Source organism: Sinohyriopsis cumingii, chromosome 4 (assembly GCF_028554795.1).
Source record: "Sinohyriopsis cumingii isolate HCF-2022 chromosome 4, ASM2855479v2, whole genome shotgun sequence".
NCBI classification, from domain to species: domain Eukaryota; kingdom Metazoa; phylum Mollusca; class Bivalvia; order Unionida; family Unionidae; genus Sinohyriopsis; species Sinohyriopsis cumingii.
This window is the reverse complement of record NC_142964.1, coordinates 138,527,979-138,551,295: the sequence shown is the minus strand read 5'-3', so window position 1 is coordinate 138,551,295 and position 23,317 is coordinate 138,527,979. Positions and strand designations below refer to the sequence as shown.

General features: G+C 36.4%; 1 protein-coding gene across 2 annotated transcripts in view; it reads right to left on the bottom strand.

Moving 5' to 3' along the window:
- The window catches only part of LOC149802175 (semaphorin-2A-like), a 147,785-nt gene that overhangs the window by 6,661 nt on the left and 117,807 nt on the right, over positions 1 to 23,317 (bottom strand). For both annotated transcript variants that reach the window (XM_089956586.1, XM_089956587.1), the window contains 3 exons: positions 17,667 to 17,821; positions 16,496 to 16,584; positions 11,576 to 11,824 (listed from right to left, as the gene is read on the bottom strand). In XM_089956586.1, the coding sequence (XP_089812712.1) occupies positions 11,576 to 11,824; positions 16,496 to 16,584; positions 17,667 to 17,821 (493 nt within the window). The remainder of the gene's footprint in view (positions 1 to 11,575; positions 11,825 to 16,495; positions 16,585 to 17,666; positions 17,822 to 23,317) is intronic.

Genomic DNA, 23,317 nt, shown 5'->3' with positions numbered 1-23,317 from the left:
TATATGCTGATGGCACACTATATGCCAATGATACATTATATGCTGATGACACTATATGCTAATGATACATTATATGCTGATGACATTATATGCCAATGATACATTATACCCACACATGTTTTGCTAAAGAAAGAAAAAAAGTGTAACAGGTCTTGGACAAACCCATGTTTTGATAATATCAACCAGAAACCAAATATGGAACCTGTGACTCTGAAAATCCAAACAACAAGCTGGCCATATTTTCATGTCATGTCCATACCCAAGAGAGTAATGAAGAGGGCATTTACTGAGTTTAAAAAAGGCTTAAGAAAACCATTAGCATTGTGATTAATATATTGTGTGGACAGACATATGGTTGGACACACACACACACATACACACACCAGTTTGATAGACATATGGATGGACACACACACATGCACATACACACCAGTTTGATAGACATATAGATGGACACACACACATGTACATACACACCAGTTTGATAGACATATATATGGACACACACACATGCACATACACACACCAGTTTGATGGACATATGGATGGACACACACACACATGCACATACACACCAGTTTGATAGACATATTGATGGACACACACACACATGCACATACACACACCAGTTTGATAGACATATGGATGGACACACACATGCACATACACACACCAGTTTGATAGCTATCAATTGTATCCAACATATGAAGTCTTCTGGTTTAAACCTCATGGTGATACAACTTTCCAGTTACAAGTAGCAATAACAATATTTTTAAGATGGCATCCGTACTGTATGTCGGATCAGCACTGTTTTCATTTGGGACCAAATAGACAACATACAAAGATGGTGGAGCAGCAATAACAAGAAAGTCTTTTAATGAAAGCCCCAAGTTTGATATGTCCATTCTTTATGGTTTATGACCAGTTGAACTATGAATTTAGACAACAACAAAAATCAGTTATTTTGTACAAGAAAACAAATGACAATTTCAGGTGTCTAATTTACAGCAGATGATGAAAGATGTGGGAAGTCTATCAAAAAGGAAAGCAAATTATTTAACTAAATTGTGTTTCTTTGAATATGATTACACACTAGGATAAATTTATCTGCTACTGCAAATCCAGCCGCTGTCTATATATTACATAGACCACGGGAGGCAACTCTTACAGGTTAGCTCCCCTTTCTACCAACTGGGTAGTTGACATTATCTCTGAATGTACCAGCTTTTACATTTTGTTATAACTCTAGGACTCAGGCTAAGTAACAGAAAAGAATAAAAATCAAAAAGTTTGGTAAAATTTAACAATTTAGTTCCCTAATATACAAAGTAGAAAATTAATAATAACTTACAGTATGCATACATGCCAACCCCTGGCAAGGAAAAAGTGTAATCCAAGTGGACAAAAAGAGTAATCTGAGCAAAAACAGAGCAAGTCACATATAACACAATAAAATTCAATGAACATACATACAAAATGATTTATTTACCCCTTCTGGTCTTTTAAAATCAATTACTGCTTCAAATTGTCCATATATATCACTTTGAGCTTTAAAAAGCAACATACTCTCATACTGCATTTCAAAACACTTTGTACCAGCTGAGATTATGAATGTTTTGCACACCAGTAGAGTACTAAGTGCTGGGTTACAAAGCCTAGATCTGAATTCAGTTTTATTTTTGTTAACAATACTGAACAATCTCTCACAGTCAGAATTAGAATGGTAAAGAACCAATATTCCTTTCATAACCTGACAAAAAAGATACTATTTTGCGATGTGACAATAGTCTGGAATAGTTTGATGTGCTAACAGTCTTGATGTATCACAGTCATACAATCCAAAATGCAGACCTGCCAACCCTGACGAGTCCATCTCAGTAAGGCAGTTGATTTTTTTCCGTAAGATTGACCAATTTTTAGTAAGGTGTACTAAAATATCAATAACTGCTATTGTATAGTTGAAAAACGTAATTAAAAGTTCATCGCAACGATGATAAACATTATGTTCAACCGAAAAGTTTACTAAGTACATGTAGACCTTATTTACCACTAGTACAGCTGCACAAACTCTAGTTCCACACCCTATGCAGCTCAATGGCTTGTTGCTATCTCTCAAATCGACATAATTCTTGGAAATTCTTTTCCATTTCACATGACGACAGCAATCATATCTCATGCCATGAGACATACTCAAATTGGTATGTGATGTCCAATAAACGTAACTGTGTCCTTTCCAGCATTTATTCACAAGAATCTGAATACTCTTTTTATTCGTCTGTGTTCATTATTAACACTTTTCAAGAAGCTTATTTTCCCTTTAACATATATCGCTTTCTGAACGCCAGTTTGAAAAATTCTACAATCAACGGTTTGATCATGCAGATGCTTCAAATGAACAAACAGGTGCAGTTTAAAGTGTCTAGGTGCTACTATAAAGTCAGTCTGGTTCCCTGACTAATTTGCATAATTCTAAGATGAAACCTGGATCCAAATAAAACACGGATGAACCTATTATACAGATTTTTTGGCAATGATCAATTTTGCATAGTTTTTGCTAGTCTGCCATAAGTCCATATTTTAAAAGTAATTTTTGTAAGATTTACGGCAAAATCGTAAGAGGTGGCAGGGCTGAAACTGTCTTTAAATGAATTCACAGCAATTCCAACACAGCTAATTAATCCAAAGTCTATGAGCAGAATAGGTACGAGAAGAAAAAATGCTGAGCATCATACCTCTACCTTTGTCATCGAGCAGGAGAATGTCTGCTTTACTAAAAGTTTTCCTAGTCTTAGTTTGCCATAAAACAAAAGACAATTTGTTCATACACCTGCATGGGAGATTCCTGTGGGATTCTGCACTTGATTATTGTCTCACCATCAAAAGTTTCCAAGTCAAATTAAATTAAAGTAGCAGACTCAGGTTTGGGTTAAAAACTGTTCTTTCAAAATTCAGGTGTGGTCATTGTCTGTGCAGCTACCACTAAAAAACCAGATTCAGTTCCCTCTTTAGCAAGGCCATGTCAACAAATGAAAGTTACAGAAGGCAGACTGGACATGCAGTCAGCTGACTCCACTATATCCTGAACTAAGACATTACATTCAAGGCCAGGCTCTAGGAAGTTGCTCAAATTTTGTAAGCTGAAATCTTCATTTGTGTACCTCTACCTATGAGATTTTAGATTTCACTGATTTAATAACTCCTATTATCCAAACAGCTAGCACTCATGAGATTATGTCTTTAATTCCAGCCTTCAGTGCAAAAACAGCCTTTTACAGTTGATGCAGATATTGTCCATTCATCTCAGGTAACAGTTGAAGGTATGTACTTTGTCCTTCGTCTTTGCTCTCTCAACAGATTGATCAAGGAGAGGAAACATATACATGTAGTTATTACTGGGTGACTAAGCATGCTGTTAAGAAAGAAACCAGGTTGTGTCATTAGAACAACTGAGCTATCAGAACAGAACTCTATGCAGTTTGGATCTATGGATATATGTAGCTCACTCATTCTGCATGTTGAAGTTAGTGTTGTCATAAATTGCAAGCCATGTATGATAGCTGCTTCAGTGGGGAAAGACAGTGGCTCAAACTTAGACAAGTCTGACCATGTCAAAACCCATTTGGGAACAAAGTGGGTAAGCACGGTATGGATGTGCCAAAATTGGATCCAAAGTCAGAGGATACCTTGCTGCAGCCTAGATCATCTCTTCCATGAAGTCAGAATGTCTCTGAGGTTATGGAAGAGTAGTGTGACAGGTGCTAACTTCTGCCTTCAAAGAGAAAGAGAAAGAATTTGACACCTGAAAAAGGGTAGCGAGAGTGGCATGACATCAATGATATGACACAAGCCATTGAAAACACACCGTCTCCCCTTGCATGTTCTCAAAGTAGGGAAATTTCAGCTGTTGTAATCCTCTCACTACTGAAGCTTCAAACGTTTTGATCAGGACATCCCTGAAAGGAGCTAGGGCTAAGGGCATGGATAGATAAGTGGTGATCTCAACTACATGGTTCCCATTCACTCTTTAAAGATAAATTTTCAGGTCATTTCCAAACCTTTTTTCAGGATGAAATTAATTTTTTTAAGATTCACATATGACCATTACTGAATGGAATTAAAGAACATTTTAGCCTTAAAAAAACCATGCATTTTTTAAAATTTACATGAAAGATGTTTCTATTTCGAGACTGCCAAAACATCTAAGTTAGAAAAGATGATCATGAACCAAACCACAAAAGATATTACATGAAACAAGTTTAACTACTATATATTCCTAATGATTGACATGTAAAGTCATTTTAATAAACAGAATATAAATTCTAAATTTACTTGGCTGACCTGCATTACATTGGTATGAGGAAACAACATAAGGAACATAAATTACTTTTGTTTCCTTTCAAACATTTAATTTTAAACAGATCAGAATTATCAGTTGTAAATCAAGATAACAGTCTATATGCATGTTATACAAAATAAACCTTTCCCATCAAAGTAAGCCCTCCCCCTTAAATGGAAAGTATTAGAATATTATTTTGTAAAGAAAAAAGTTTAAACCCTGACTTAATCTTTGCCAATAAAACCCAAAACAAGATTTTTCAAGCAACATAAACTCATTAAGATGAGTTGGTAAAATACAAGATTTAAAAAATGATTTACAAAAATTGTGGATTAAATTTTGATAAAAAGACCTTCACAATTATATACTACTGTATGAAAAAGGATTGAATTTTCTGTAAAATCAACAATGTCTGCTAATAATGCAACAAAACTGTCCCAAAAACCTGTATTGAAAGTCACATGAGCTTTTGTGCTATTCAATAATAGTTTAGCTCAGAGATCCAAAATTCTGGACAACAAATTTGACTTGTTTTCTAATCCGGGTTTCCTCCAAATGCTCCTAACACATTTTTCCCATTTGGACATTTAGGTTGGGATGTGGTATCAGAGAAATTGCCTTTTAAAAAATTGGAATTTGCTGCCATGGCATTGTGATGGCATATGGTAGTAGCTAAGCAGTGGGCCTAGCAAATTTGTTACATGGAATCATACCTGCATGAAATCAACATTAAGAATGATTTATTTTTCAGAAATAGCAAGAATTCATTATGTCTTTAATTCACTGACAGACTAGACAAAACGACAGCACAGATGAAACCTGACCCAGTATTCGCCATTTGCATTACTAGTCACATGACTTCTACATTGGATATCCGATAATCATGTGATATTACAGAAAACACCTAAAATGCTGTACAAAAATTCAAATAAATGAAAGTCAGATACTTTTTGTAAAGTAAAGTCAGATGCCTTTTGTAAAACCCGGAAAGAACATCCAGACCAGAAACGTGTCGCTGTAGAAGCAATCTGGACAGTCATGTTCATCAAGCATAGAGCACATGTAAACCTGTTAGTCACGTGATATAACCAACCCAGTGTAGTTGTTTTCTGAATAAATATATATAAAGAATTTTGTGTTCCTTCATTTTGTTCTTTATTATTACAAACATCATATGACTTTCATTTAATATTTTTTTTTTTCTACAGCATTAGAAATGGGTTATTTCTGATATCATTTGACTACTGGATTTATGATGTCATGAACATGTGGGTCGCAAAATTTGTGTACTCGTGCTGCTAGCAATGCAAATCACAAGTACCAGGTCAAATTTTCATACCGATTTCAAGCAGATTAACACATTTAAGTTTGCTAGGACATCTGGTAAGCAGCACTACTTTGGCAACACCATGTTGGCTTCAACTGATGATACACTGGTTTTCAAATTTAAATTTAAGAAAGAATGCCGATATTGAGCTGTCTGTGGAAAACCAGTCTACTAGTCAAATCTAATCCACTGAAATGTTTGGATTGACTCAACAAGTATATTTATAGCAAGCACCTAAATTATCCATTCTGCAACCTCTGAATATTCTGGTTAGAACTCGCTAAATTTAACTCATGATCAGTTCAGTTATGACTCAATTATATAATGTTTCTGGCATCAAGCGTTGGCGGAAAATTCCATGTATTTCCCCACTTTCATCAATACAAGGACTTCACAGTTTTTCCTGATTTCCCGGTAGCATGGGAACCCTGCAATTACTTGAGCAGAGTGGAGGTTTCTAAAACTTGTCTGGGTTCATCTGATGCTAAATAGCGCAGATCACTGACCCAGGATGTTTCATCTTATGGGGCAATCAGTGCTACTGCAGTATGTGTCACTCATTTGTTAATTATCTTCATAATAAAAACTAATGTTGGAAAGGCATATGTCCACATAAACTCCCAGCTGATTAAATATGCATGACCCATGCTTCTGGATTTAGGGAAAAACAAAAAATAAAGTCAAGCACAGAATGGCCCCAAAAGCCACAGATCTTTTAAAAGTTTCTAGAGGGACAATTCTGTATGTATCCTTAAAGAATATGTCAGCCAAGGCAATGAACTGGTCAGGCATGTGTTGGAATTCAAAATAACCTGATATTGGTTGTACCCATTGATATGTATATTGATTTATGGTATGTGCTTGACTTTTTGTCCAAGACTGAAGGTTGTGGATAAAGTGTTTGCATACCTATCTTTTGTCACGGTTGTAAGTGGTAAATATGATATTCATTAGAATCGAAATTCAAGGGCTAACCTTGTTTATGAGTTAGTGGAATTTTCCATCAAAATAACTGGTTTTCCACAACATTCTATTATGTCTTAGATCCAGTAACATAAGTATAAACAGAGGTTTGGTAAACAAATTATTCCTTCCTTTGTTAAGATTAGCCTGTGGAATCATTTACAGTTGTTTTCAGAAATAATTTTAGAGAACTTTTTTGAATTATTCACTGGAATTACAAAGTGCTCATTATTTTCCAGACTAACACATTACGTTGGGATTACTGTGAACTCAGTGACTGATGGCACATCAAGATATTAAAGACTAATGGTACATCAGGACATGCAAGGTTACTGGAATTCATTTGGCACATTCTACACTCATAGACTTGAGATAGGTTATTTAGGAATATTTGGGATATGATTCATAATATTGTAAGTGTTCCTTAAATTTTCCTTTTGTAAAATTGAGAATTAAATAACTTGTTGATTTTACTATACTTGTTTGTTTGGCTTCTTTTTGTTACACAGTTTAACACTTAGAATCACAATATCGTGAAGGTAATCCCCTATTATGAGGCAAAGGTCTGCTGATTATTCTCTCCATTGGAGAGGTATGTCACCACAACTGAACTGTCCAATATTATCAGGACCACGTATCCATGGATATGTTCCACCCATGTGTGGATCGCACTGATAATGGACTTTATTTCCAAGTGGCTGATATGAAGAGCCCACTCCTGAAGTGTCCACTGACCATCACAAGTCTAATGGTAAACTGGCAATGTAACATGTCCAACACCACATCAAGTAGGCCATGGAGCTGTAAGAAACTTCCTCGCCTAAACATCTTGCCTTATGCTTTCTCTGAGCTATATCTTCAATGTGTTTAGGAGAATGAAAACCAAGTTAATATATGGTATGAGTTCTATATCTAGATGGTCAAAATGTTGAGAAAGATAAGGTTGAACTTCCTACAATGATTGTCAACCCTGAACTGTAAATGAGGGGAGTAAGGGTGTTTATGTTGTGAATCAAAACCCACTCTTACTATCTGGTTTTACAGTATGTCATCCAGGAACACCATGGAGGATGTCCTGAACTGTCATGGATGTGGTCAAGCTTCGAAGTCCAACATTTTGGTTGATGCTTTATCTGAAGCATGGACTATTACTTTCATTGCATTTGGGAGGAGGACACCAAGCTGATATTTATTAAGGGTTCTGTACCGAAATAGACAGGCTGTTGAGAAGGAACAAGGACAGATTTCTCGACATTGATTATCCACCATACAATATGGAAAGTAAGGTTCTTCATGTTGTGAACCAGACACCAAACTTACCAAATGTATTTTTGTTGTGTGTCATGCACAAGCGAAGCTATCTCTGCAGCTGACATCCTGAACCTTACTGAAGGCCCAAGGGCTTATAGTGGGGCCATAAAGACAAGTATATGGAAGCAAGTATTAGACATGTCAAGACCGATCGTGTACTCATTGCACCTCTGCCTCAGGTCTTAGGTACAGTTCATCACTGTAACCCAAAATGTTCTGGAGTAGAAGCTCTGTGTGTGTGATTTTCATATCATTTACACTACACTTTACAACCAGAACAACTAAATTTTCTTGTGTAAAGCATCTCTCTTCATGGGACTACCAGGTAATTGGGAGTTCCTTCATGAAGGTAGGACATCAAAAGTGAGGAGGTTCAGATAATAAAATCTGAAGACCAACTTACACAGTTTGGATCAGCCATTGTTTCAGATAATAGCTGGTATGAATCTGATGGAAAGAGAGCAGTCTGACACCTCATGGGGGTTGCCATAGGGGTGGCCAATGGTGTCTCACTGATAATTGATAGAAGGCCTGGAGAAGGAGAAACTGTGTCACTATCTTCCCCCTCCTTGCATGCCTGCTGATTCATGCCTGCTGATTTGTACAGCTTGACTGGCTCTTCTGCAGTTATAATGGCATACCAAAGATGGCATATGCCTCTTGGTCAGGTCGACTAGTACAGTATGGTTGATATGAACGGCTAACTATGCGGTATGTCTGGCCTGTTAGCCCGAGATAAAACATTTGACCACTGTAACCATATATACTGATCAAACAGATAGACTGGTTGGTCAGCCGTCAGAAAGATGATGTATGCATTGTGATCATTCTGGCTGATGCAGGTTGGTCAGTATGGTTGGATGTACTCTATGGGTGAAATTTGAAACCTTCACATCCAACTTGTTTTCTTAATATGTTCATACACAGATGGGATAAATGATACTTATGCATGCTAATGACTTAGTTTTACTGTTAAACCCTCATGCCTCATGACCATAGGACAAGTTTGACTGTAAACCCTCATGACCATAGGACAAGTTCGACTGTAAACCCTCATGCCTCATGACCATAGGACAAGTTCGACAGTAAACCCTCATGCTTCATGACTGGAGGACAAGTCTGACTGCAAAACATTATGCCTCATAGGCAGGTTGATACTGATTGCAAAACCTCATGCATCACGGGCATGGTTTTATTGTTTGTGATCCCTCATGGCTCATGGGCATTGTTCTATTTGTTTGTGAGCCCTCATGCCTAATGGGCATGGCTCAGTTTGTTGGTGAGCCCTCATGCCTCATATGCATGGTTATATTTGTTTGTAAGCCCTCACACCTCATGGGCATAGTCCTATTTGTTTCTGAGCCCTCATGCCTCGTTGGCAGGATCCTTTACTTATTCCCAGTGAGATTACAATATATAAATGTCACATCTATTCATTGACAAGGTCTTTTGAGTCATTTTTATCATATGCGATTCCAGTACCTCATAGGAATTGCCTGTGCTTCTACTTTATTCACGGATACAGTAGATCCTGGTACCATTCGGCATCTTCATGGGAGTTGGAGAGTACATCTGGACATCACCCATGAGATTAATCTAAGATTCTACTGTTTTCATAAATACAGTAGATTCTGGCACTATTCGACATTTTCATGGGGAATGGAGAGGGCATCTCGACATCACATATGTGATTAGTCAACGTTTCTAATGTTTTTATTGGATTCAGTATATTCTGTTGACAGTGATGTAATATAGCACTCGAACTGATCACATGATTGTCATGCTCAATGCAGAATTTGTGATCATTCAGTGAAAGTTAGTGTGTGTGATTTGGATTTTTAATGTAGCTTTAACAATTTTTCAGTCGTATTGCTGCGATGTCTGCAGTGTGACAGTTTATAGTGATATCTAGCACTGGGGCATCATGCCGCAGACATGTAGCATGATGCCCCACCCAGTCACATTATCCTGACAGCAGGCCGACCAGTCCTAACACTAACCTCTTAATGCTGAGCGCCAAGCGAGGCAGCTGTTAGTACAATTTTTGTAAGTCTTTGGTTTGGTTCGGCCGGGGATCGAACTCACGACCTCCCACATCCGAGGCGGACGCTCTAACCACTAGGCCACAGGAGCGGTCCAGTGAAAGTTAGATATGTCGACTAGTTATGATCATTCAGTGAAAGATATATAGACTAATTATGATCATTCAGTGAGAGATATGTCGACTAGTTATGATCATTCAGTGAAAGAAATCTAGACTAGTTATGACCATTCAGTGAAAGTTAGATATCTAGACTAGTTAAAGTGAGTGGTAAATATAAATAATTTTGTCAGTATGTATTGTGTTTGTATGTAATTTGGATTTTAATGTAGCTTTAACGATTTTCCAACCAGTCATATCGCTACAATGTCTGCAGTATGGTAGCATATAGTGAATCAGTCCTGTCGAATAGTAATAGTGCCCTATTCCCATGCTCAATGTATGTTTGGCTTTGCAGGTGTTGACATTAATTGTGCTGACAAAACAGTCTTCAACATTCATTATTAAAAAAATGATACTTAATGGAATGTACAAGTATCATCAACAGGAATTACATGGACATACTACCAAATATGGATGGCCATATGACTATGCACGAGTACAACCAATGCTATAAATTGTAATTCATTCTGATGAAATTACCTAGACTGCCTTACAAATAGGAAAAAATAGCTAATCAACTGCCACTAAAACAAGCAATTCTTTTCTTAAAATTTCAAAATTTCCCCAAAAATTGATAATTCAAAAGATTCATGGTTACTTTTGAATTACCCCGCTAAATATGTAGTTGTATAAGTTGTATATATGTTCTCATGTACATTTTACTGGTCTGTTTCAAAATAGTTCCGAAACGCTTTTACCGTCAGTTTATTGTGAAGTCTTAAAAACTCAAATTGTTTAAGTGGAAGATGATTAAGTACATTTATTTGGTTATAATTATTTTAATGAAATCTAGAAGTCCTATCTGTTAAAATTAAATGCAACATACAGTTTCTGCTGTGCTTTATTTGAAGTCAATCTGGCCAAAATACAATGAAAATATTTCTCCATCACATTCATACACTTACAAAATGTGTTTATGATACATATATGCAACACAATAATTTTCTACCTGAAGATAAATTATGGCTTAAAAACAATGTTAAATGCAAATATGGATGATAAGATAACTGAGGACAGTTAAAATAAGTGACCCATATAAGGTGTTTCCGTGCTCCCACTTCTCCCTGTTCAACTCTCACTTCTCCCTGTACTGTCCAAAACAAGTCACTTGTACAATTCAAGTCCACTTTGATCCATAGTTGATTAAAGAGAAGACTCAAAGCAAGGATCAGAATAGATATACAGTCATACTAATCAAATAGTCAGGAACAAAAGAGCATTAGGTCAACCAGGTTATGGTCTTAAAGTTGGTTTCTTTTTGCACAGAGCATGCATATAATTAATTTTATTATAAGACTATCTGAAGTCCTGTATATTCCATATTGTCATGTATGTGCCAAATGTCCAGACTGTACTGCAATTAGACAGCCATGCATCGCATTAAGATGCATTCATTACAAGGTAAGTGAGAATAATATATCAAGAAATTACTTACCAACTGATATGTTGTAAGATGCAATTTGACGCTCTGTTCCATCTAATACCTCCAATGCTGTATATAACCCTGCTTTTGATTTGGTTAAATTTTTAATCACCAAGCTATTATCTGTTGATAGCAAGAAATCTTCTCCAATGTCAACAGTGGCATTATTTAACTGCCACTGAACAGATCCACATACTGTAAGTCGATATTGTATTTTCAGAATACTGTATGTGTCATTGATAGCAATCTGTGTTTGATTACCTGCAATAAAGAATACAGAAAACATTATGTAAGTGTTTAGTGGAAAGAAAAGGTTGAAACAATTCCAACGGATTCATAAATGTTGAATTAAATAAGCATCAATGTATGGTTCTTAATTTTATCAAGAAACAAATTATTCAGTCTTTATTAAAGGGAAAAAGTACTCTCCAAACTGTTATTACTATTACAATAATTCACATTAAATTCTAAATCTATGTACCAACTTTTTTAATAAGATCGACAAGATACAGACTGAAACTGAATTGTCACAGGGTTGTGCCATGATGTACAGATACTCCCTACTAAGCTGAATTGTCACAGGGTTGTGCCATGATGTACAGATACTCCCCGCTAAACTGAATAGTCACAGGGTTGTGCCATGATGTACAGATACTCCCTGCTAAACTGAATTGTCACAGGTTTGTGCCATGATACTACCTGCTAAACTGAATTGTCACAGGGTTGTGCCATGATACTCCCTGCTAAACTGAATTGTCACAGGGTTTTGCCATGATCTACAGATACTCCCTGCTAAACTGAATTGTCACAGGGTTGTGACATGTACAGATACTCCCTACTAAGCTGAATTGTCACAGGGTTCTGCCATGATGTACAGATACTCCCTGCTAAACTGAATAGTCATAGGGTTGTGCCATGATGTACAGATACTCCCTGCAAAACTGAATTGTCACAGGGTTGTGCCATGATACTACCTGCTAAACTGAATTGTCACAGGGTTGTGCCATGATACTCCCTGCTAAACTGAATTGTCACAGGGTTGTGCCATGATCTACAGACACTCCCTGCTAAACTGAATTGTCACAGGGTTGTGACATGATGTACAGACACTCCCTGCTAAACTGAATTGTCACAGGGTTGTGACATGATGTAGATACTCCCTGCTAAACTGAATTGTCACAGGGTTGTGACATGATGTACAGCTGTTGTTGTTGTTGTAGGGTTTAACGCCATTTTTCAGCACACGATAGGCTATACATGGTGGCCAGTATTAATGGTGGAGGAAGAACCAGAGAAAACCCCAGAAAGAACCACCGACCCACGAGAAGCTACTGGCAAGCTTTCTCACATACCCACATTAGCCGAATCCAAGACTCGAACCCACGCAGACAGAGGTGAGATGGCAGTGATCTGTAACGGAGAGCGCTTTAGACCACTCAGGGCCCCACCATGATGTACATATACTCCCTGCTAAACTGAATTGTCACAGGGTTGTGCCATGACATACAGATACTCCCTGCTTATTGAATTGTCACAGGGTTGTGCCATGATGTACAGATACTCCCTGCTAAACTGAATTCTCTCCCTTTTCTTCTAGCAATGTCTTTCAGGCACATGGTAATAATGGTAGTCTATACTAGTCTATATTCATCACCAATTCCACTGAATCTAACATGAAACCTATATTCAAATCAAACAAGCAAGTAACCAGATATTACTGCAACAATCATTATTTCCATAAGTGTTGCTATTATTCTAAATTTTAAGGGTCATTTCCATAAGACTTAGAGTCAAATCCTGTGGGGACCGCTCCAGAAGCCTAGTGATGACAGAATCCAGTTCAGATGCAGGTTCAACCATAGCTGAGTCATACCAAAGACTTCTAAAAATGGAACAAACAGCTGCCTTGCTAGACGCTCAGCATTAAGAGGTTAGTGTTAGGACTGGTCGGCCTGGTGTCAGGATAATGTGACTGGGTGCTAGACAACTCTAGAAACTGCCACAATGCAGACATTGTAGCGATATGACTGAAAAATTGTTGAAGCTACATTAAAAATCAAAAAAACACACACACATCTTATAGGTTGACAGGTCTATCAACCTCTCATCCTTGCCATGGGAGGTAGGAACTGTGAAAAGTAGGGGATCATTAGACAAAGCAAAGTATATTGGAGGGTTTATCTCTCTGGACCACCACAGCAGCCATTATGGTCTGCCTAGATCCACAATGAAATGAGCTGGCTAACAGTTAGGGCCCTGGTGAAGCAGGACAGGCCAATCACCTCTGCAGATAACCAATTATCACAGAAACTTTAGCAATTCAGCAAATTCACCTGAATCTGTAAGGTGTCTCAGGGAGATTTAGGATGCAATCTGGTAAAGTTCAAAAGGAAGTCATATTACTGACAAATCTTCTAGAATTGGATCCTGGAATGTTTATACCATGTACAAGACCAGAAAAGTAGCGCAAGTAACCCAGGAAATGAGAAGATACCATGTGTATCCAACTGGAAGAGCAGATCAATGGCTCTGGCCACAACTCTTTCCAGTAGTGAGCACATTATATACTCAGGCCATAAAGACACAGGAGTGGACATCACAACATCAACAAACATGGCTAAAACCATGACAGAGTGGGAACTATTTTCATTGCAGATTATTACTGACAGATTGGGAACTATTTTCACTGCACATTATTATTGACAGATTGGGAATTATTTTCATTGCAGATTATTACTGACAGAAAGGTTACAATCATCCAGTTTTATGCATCCACAAACAACGCTATTTATCATCAGAAATACTGCTTCTATGAAAGATTGCAGGGTGTACTAGATCAGGCCCCAAAAAGAGACACAAGATCATAATGGAAGATATAAATGTAAAGCTGGCTAAAATAACATAGGAAAAGAAATGATCATGGAAATCAACAGCTTAATGGAAAATAAAGAGTCTGACCAATCCAATAGTCTGGCAAGAGGGTAAGTCTGACCAATCCAATAGTCTGGCAAGAGCAGGTGTCTGACCAATCCGATAAACAGTAAGTCTGGAAAGGTGATCATCAAGGAAGCAGAACTGAGAGCCAGATGAACTATGTATTTTCAAGAACTATTCAACTTCCTGCTACCAGAAATAACACCTGCAGAGACAGTGCTCAGCATAAACACAGCCCTCCCATAATGACAAAAATCAATAAAGCACTAAAACAGATGAAAAAGCAGCAGGCAGCTGGACCCAATAGCATACACATATCTCTACAAGCATTAATTAAAGCCCATTCTGAACAAATCAGTAAAGATCCTGAATACTCTGCTTTGAAAAATCTGGGAAACAAAACAGGACATCCCCACTGAATGGAGAAATGGCCACTTAGTCAAGCAATCCAAGAAAGGAAACCAACTGATGTCTGTTCTAGCAAAATCCTGACCTGCATCATCCTTGAAAAGCTAACGAAGGCAGTAGACCAAATACTCCATCCAGAGCAAGCTGGATTTAGAGGAGAAATGTCCTACACAGACCAGACAGCTGATTTCAGAATCAAGATTGAACAGTTCCTAGAATGTCAGTCTTGCTTTGTACTTAAACTTTATAGACTTTGAAATAGCCATTGAGAGTGTAGACAGAGAGACCACATGGGAATTCCTCCATCACTTTGACATACCATATGTATTCAATTATAAGCTGACTTCCCCCTTTTAAGGTTACAAAAAAACAATTTCTCTCTGACCTACATATAAGTCAGGGTGTATTTTACAAGTCAAATCCATCTGATGTAGTAGCTTGTTGCAGTGAGTTGGAGTTTTGGAAAAATAAACAAGCAAAACTGGATAGATCAACTAATAGAAAAATAATGACAAAACCAGTAGAGAATACAAATGAGTGAAAAATGTCACATATAAATTGACAATTTACAGTTGGTCCTTATTAAATCCATTAAAATCCATAATGCTTGACATTTTAAATCAATTTATAAGATAACACAAATTTAATTATAGGTCACATACCAGTATAAAAACAGTAAATAAGGATCAGATTCACAATATTCCATAATGTGCCAATTGAACATGTCTTATGAATAAATAACGAAATTTAAGTCTGATATATTTGTCATTTACAGTATCCTGTAAATCTCACTACCTAGTGTCATCTGCTACAAAGTCTAAGAATTCATCCTTTCTTGACTCACAATAGTTCTGAAAGCCTGTAAATCTCACTCTCTAGTGTCATCTGCTACAAAGTCTAAGAATTCATCCTTGTTGTCTCACGATACAGTTCCGAAAGCCTGTAAATCTCACTATCTAGTGTCATCTGCTACAAAGTCTAAGAATTTATCCTTGTTGTCTCACAATACAGTTCTGAAAGCCTTTAGTCATTTTAAATCACCATCATAGTCTGTAAATATCCTTCATCTCCGATTCCTCAGATTCACTGTCATGTGTGTTTGCTTATATAGAGACTGAGCTTGGGCTCTGAAATAAACACTTTGATCATACTGTCTGTGATATTTACTAATGGCTGCAACTTAACACATATAAAGATCACAGGGAGTCCAAATAACCACCCTCTATTACTTGAGACTGAGCAAGTATCCAACTCACAGCTCAATTATAGGATTGTCATTCAAGAAAACAAAGAGGGTAATGTATTAACAAGACAAGTAAATAAGGTCAAACATGCACAAGAACTTGTGGAACTCTACCTGGCACGTGCAGGCTTGATGATGATGACAATTTACACACAGCTTTTGGCATACATTTTCGGGACATAAATACCCTACACATTCTGAATCAGGAACTGGGTGCTATCCCCAATTTCTATAGTAAAATCACATACATAAAGTACTATTATTATAATAAAGCTATGAAAGCTAATGAGGCTATAGAGCAGTCACTGCCAAACACGCAAAAATGAAACAAGACAAAATATACTCACTGTATAATTTACAATTTTTTCTTTCAGTAAGATACTGATGAACTGTCATGTCTGATGGAACATCACTGATCCTAAATGATCCTGAACAGCTAAAGAGGAAAAAATATAATGAAACCATTAAACAGGTTGGCAAGAAAAAATTCACACATTTTTACCAAACTGAAATGACACAATGGTATCACATGCAGATCTTATTATGAATTATTCTGAAATAACTAAATCTTTGTAAAAATGGCATGTCATATTACCATACATATTCACATAAAAGTCAGGTCCAACTCTGCTGTCACATTATCTGCCAGCAAATCAGGGTCTATGTTGTTTGCTCTACTGATTACTCTAAGTGATTGATGTCCACTTTTTGCACAATTTACAAGTGAATATTGGCACAAACAAGTATGATAATACAGAATATCTCATTTCACAGCATTTGTAACTGAAGCTTTCTGTGAAACTTGACGTAAAGGTGTAACTTGACATATAACAAATAAATATAATTGGACATGGTTATCAGCAAAACATACACAAGAATAACTTTTTCTTACTTAAAAGTTAAGGTAATAGATGATGAACATTTAAAAACAAAATTAAATGTTAATTTTGGTCCTCATGCCCATAGCAGTACTGTGTTGTATCTAGAATCATGTTATAATGATGCGCATTACAATGAGTGATATATACATTTATTTTTTAAATTATTGACTGTGTATGAGCATCCTGTTTATATGCATTTATCAATAATGAAATGCACAAAAATATAACTATTGGTCAAATTTCTATAATTACAAACCAGATTTTACAGTGTATAACAAAACAAACAATTTACAAATGGAAAGAAAGCAAGAAGGGAAAAAGTAACAGAGATATGTGGAGTAAACAAAAAAGATAAATTATTGTGCTACGTTCTAAATAGTTACATATTAATTGTTGACAGATAGAATTCGTTATCTTAAGGTATGTTTTAATTTAACTTTACAGATGCTAACTTCTGATACAATGACAATGGAAAACCTGTATGAACTTATTTTTACTTAGTATGTCTATTATCCACTTTGCACAGCTATTTGCTTGTTTTGAATTGTACATGCCCACTTGCAAACTGCATATAAAAGGAGATTTGGATCTGTACTGTCTACAATAGATGCATATTATGCATAAATAAGTGTCTAACTTTGAAGCCTGTTTGGCTGCAACACAGCTTCCAGAACAGAGACCACACCAGACACAGTAGGGATCCTCTCCACACACATCTATGGTGGTATAGTCACAACTGTCCAGTTTAAACTGGTCCACTGATTTGTCAGAGCCCACATACAGTGTATCATTCTGAAGTAGAAAATAAAATATTATAGTGTGCTTGTTTTGAAGGTGGAATAAAGACTGTGCAGTGTGCTGTGTTGAAGATGGAAATAAGACTGTGCAGTGTGGTGTGTTGAAGATGGAAATAAGACTGCAGTGTGCTGTGTTGAAGATGGAAATAAGACTGTGCAGTGTGCTGTGTTGAAGATGGAAATAAGACTGCAGTCTGTGTGCTGTGCTGAAGATGGAAATAAGACTAGTGTGCTGTATTGAATAAGGAAAAAAGACTGCAGTGTGCTGTTTTGAAGATGGAAATAAGACTGCACAGTGTGCTGTGTTAAAGATGGAAATAAGACTGCAGTGTGCTGTGTTGAAAATGGAAATAAGACTGTGCAGTGTACTGTGTTGAAGATGGAAATAAGACTGCAGTGTACTGTGTTGAAGATGGAAATAAGACTGTGCAGTGTGCTGTATTGAAAATGGAAATAAGACTAGTGTGCTGTGTTGAAGATGGAAATAAGACTATGTAGTGTACTGTGTTGAAGATGGAAATAAGACTGTGCAGTGTGCTGTATTGAAAATGGAAATAAGACTAGTGTGCTGTGTTGAAGATGGAAATAAGACTATGTAGTGTACTGTGTTGAAGATGGAAATAAGACTGCAGTGTGCTGTGTTGAAGGTGGAAATAAGACTGTGCAGTGTGCTGTATTGAAGATGGAAATAAGACTGCAGTCTGTGTGCTGTGCTGAAGATGGAAATAAGACTAGTGTGCTGTATTGAAGAAGGAAAAAAGACTGCAGTGTGCTGTTTTGAAGATGGAAATAAGACTGCAGAGTGTGCTGTGTTAAAGATGGAAATAAGACTGCAGTGTGCTGTATTGAAAATGGAAATAAGACTGCAGTGTGCTGTTTTGGAAATGGAAATAAGACTGCAGTGTACTGTGTTGAAGATGGAAATAAGACTGCAGTGTACTGTATTGAAGATGGAAATAACACTGTGCAGTGTGCTTTATTGAAAATGGAAATAAGACTAGTGTGCTGTGTTGAAGATGGAAATAAGACTATGTAGTGTACTGTGTTGAAGATGGAAATAAGACTGCAGTGTGCTGTGTTGAAGGTGGAAATAAGACTGTGCAGTGTGCTGTATTGAAGATGGAAATAGGACTGTGCAGTGTACTGCGTTGACAATGGAAATAAGACTGCAGTGTGCTGTGTTGAAGGTGGAAATAAAAGCTGCATTGTGCTGTATTGAAGATGGAAATAAGACTGCAGTGTGCTGTGTTGAAGATGGAAATAAGACTGTGCAGTGTGCTGTATTGAAGATGAAATAGGACTGTGCAGTATACTGCATTGACAATGGAAATAAGACTGTGCAGTGTGCTGTATTTAAGATGGAAATAAGACTGCAGTGTACTGTGTTGAAAATGGAAATAAGACTGCAGTGTATTGTGTTGAAGATGGCAATAAGACTGTGCAGTGTGTGATGTTGAAAATGGAAATAAGACTGTGCAGTGTACTGTGTTGAAAATGGAAATAAGACTGTGTAGTGTGCTGTATTGAAACTGGAAATAAGACTGCAGTGTACTGTGTTGAAAATGGAAATAAGACTGTGCAGTGTGATTTTGATTAAATGAAGACAAACTAGTCAGAAAAACACTTGTATATTGACAACTTACATTTGTGTAGTACAGTCCATAACCTGTTAAGTATTGTAATTATATATAATAAATCCATGAATTCAAGTATAGATCACATCATAAACTTCATGTATGACTCACATCCCACTGGAAAACACAAACACATTTTTGTTTTTAATTGACAGTCTTCATTTTGATCTATATCCGATTATCACTTAACAATTCACTACAATTGTTGCAAGTAGCACAAGGCTACAGCTGTTTACATGCTACATGTACTTAAATTAGCCTAGTTTTTGTTCAGTTGGAGACAGTATCATCTTGCTGAGGGATGAGGCAACTGATAGGAAAATGAAAACTAGAACAAATTAAAAGTTTAACCAATATCTATGCAAGATACCCCATCTTCAGTTAACTCGACGGACATAAATCTGTGGTTTGAAAAGATTGGAAATTTAATTTGCATATTATGCCACCGTTGGTAGCAACTGTAAGCATATTTTATTCCCTACAAAAATGTAACTTCAAGGCACAAGAAACAAGTTCCAGTCACTTTGGAAAATGCAACAATCTATCAGATTCCATTGATTTTATTTAAGTCTGGTGCTGACTTCCTTTGACAAAAGGTTATTTGTTTCTATTGAAGACTGTAGTCAGCTTCCTTTGATGATGGGTGCATGTGTTATTGAAGTAACCACTAAAAGACACCTTTGGAGGACCAAACAGATCCATGTTTCTTATTGTGGCAGCAAAATCAAATAACTGTTGAACATTGATTGAGACTATATGTACAAGAAGATGTTATGATGTCACACTGAAAACTTAACTGGATAATGCTGAAAGTGACCTACATTTACCGGTTGTAGTTAAATGCAAAACTTAACATAATCACTTGAACACAAAAAGTCACTGTGGGCTACTTATGCCTGTCGTAAGCAGTACCCTTCAAGATAAACAGACCAAGCAATTTTATGGCTGTTAGAGGACTGAGCTAATGTAAACCACCTACAACAACAACAATGATGAGAACAGCACTGATGTTAGAAAAGTGTTCCCCGAGTCACCAATGAGGTAGTAAGAGATGGAATCAAAACTTGAACTCAGAAGCCTTCTACACATTCATCTCATGACCCATCTAAGGAAATGACCCATGGATAGGAGTGGTCAAGTGTATAATGCAGGAAATGACCCATGGGTAGGAGTGGTCAAGTGTATAATGCAGGAAATGACCCATGGGTAGGAGTGGTCAAGTGTATAATGCAGGAATGATTCTGCCTTATTAAATACAGCTGCCTGGTGGCCCCTATTTCTGTTGTGGTCCCAGAAATTTTGTTTTGAAATATCCCAACTAAAGGTTAATATCCCAACTGAAGGTTAATACATCTTATCTTATCAGAACTTTTACCATTATTCCATTCATATCTGTTACATGTTACCATTATTCCATTCATATCTGTTACATGTTACCATTATTCCATTCATATCTGTTACATGTTACCATTATTCCATTCATATCTGTTACATGTTACCATTATTCCATTCATATCTGTTACATGTTACCATTATTCCATTCATATCTGTTACATGTACTACAAGATCATAACAATAACTGTACCTGTTTCTTTATAAGAAGTCATCTTAATCATACAAAAGCTTGGCATTTCCTTAAATGTATTTAATCATATTAAGTCTAGGTCAAAACTGGACTCTATATCGAGATGAAATTACCTTCCCAGCCAGAACAGGCAAAGCTGACAAAAATAGGGTGAATTGGTGCCAAATATAAAAAATAGCCACTTTAGACACTTTTTGCATATTTTCATGTCAAATTATTAAAATTATGAAAAAATATTGAATGTTTATAAAAATATTAACACTTTTCTTATTTTGCTTCACCATAGATGCTGTATAACATAAAACTGTAACTCTGAACATAGGTTAGTCAATCAGCAGCAACATTTCCATTGCAGAAGTCCTCTTGTCAGAAGTTTATGATGAAATATTAGATAAAAATTATTACTTTTATTAGTAATTGACCTAGATATGTCCATTATTTTCTTCAGATTAGGTAATAAAAATTAAATTCTTTACTTGTTTTTCAATGTAAGTGAATTGTCAGTGGAAATACTGTATATAGCAACTAATTTCTGGTATAATTTATAACTAAAAAATTAGCACCAAAAAATGGATCCAGAATATAAGACTTCTTTTTCCATTTACCACCTGAAGGGAAAATTGATGCAGAAGTCAACATTTGCTTTAATTACTAATGCACTGTACTGAAACAAAACAGTAAGGTGATAATGTCATGAAATCAATGCAAGGTGATATGACGGACTCTAATGTGACTATTCCACCTAAATCACATCCTAACATGGACTGTGCATGTACTGAGATTCTCCAACATATAAACAGCTGACAAGAGGACAGAGAACTCCCCATTTCCATAATGAAAATTTCTGTTGACTAGCTGTTTGGTGAGTTAACAGTATATATTGGTAATGGTTGGTAAAAATATGGGGGAAGTAGAACCGGGGGGGTGTGTGTGCCAAGGAAACACCATAGTTCATTATTTACCTAACATTTTAATATCCATACCCCTTTCTAACTGCTTCATTCTGTTTGAACCCCACTGAAATCAAAATCATTGAAGGATGTCGTCTCTAGTTGCTCAAGCATTAATCTTTTGATGTTTCTATGCTTCATGTTTCTTAACTCTGCATGAATATTCTGAACCCATTTCACTGTCTGAAGATGCATATACATAGCCAGCTGGAACAAGTTTGAAAACTGAAGTTTATGGTTATGTTGCCACAGCTCACAGTATCATCCTTTCGATACTTCAGCTCAAAATAAACATTTTCACTATCATAAACTCTGCCAACTGCCAAAGTTTCACATTTTTGAATCAGTGCTTTACTGACTACCATGCCATATTTACTATCTGTTCCATAATGCTGTATCAAGATTTAAAGTACATTAATGACATAGTGTGCTTGTTCAGAGAGAGGTATTTTGATCAAATAAAAATCTTTACATCATAAATTTCTGTTTTTTGGTTCTTAAATGTATCTTAACCCATACTGGCTACATAGATTTGTAACACAAGATTCTGCAGGGAAAAACTGTTTGTGAAAAGACATGAATATTGTACTGTTCTTTTAACTTTTCTGCATTTCAATTCAGCTTGTTATTCTGCCTTTAATTTCAAAATATCACTGAAATGGGGTGCTGACTGGCATGATGTTTCTTTTTGTCCAACTAGCATGAACACTGGACTCATATTTAACACCAAGCTCAGGTTCAAAGTGACGTACTGGTCTCAAACATTTCACTGACGAGATTGAAAATTTTAATAATTAAAAGAACTCTGGCATGCAGTATCTTTACAAACACAATCATGGCATGGCTGAAGGATACATCTGGAATTTGGTTTGGCCCAAGTACATAACTGACAATTTTCTGATATACCCTTTGGACAAATCTCTAATGAAGTTCATTATCACCAAAGTCCGTTGCATTGAAAATTCAAAACAGCCTATTCTTATACTCTTTTAACTCACACTTAAACAAGAACCAAGAAAATGTCAGAATCCATTAGTATCAAGGAAACAGATCAGCACAAAATATGCACACAAAACATCGACTTGGTTGTAATTTATTAAATTATGATTTTTTCAAAACCATGTCAGTTAGCAACAGATGATCATGCAGTGAAAAAGAAACCGCAAATCATTTTCTTAGACTGTGCAAAATATTTACCCTCAGAAACCAAACAATATGAATTTTGCTCCATATTAAAGATATAAATTTATTATTAATGGGTAACCCAATCATTGAGGTAAATGAGAATATTTTCAAGGCAGTCCAAAATGATTACCATATAT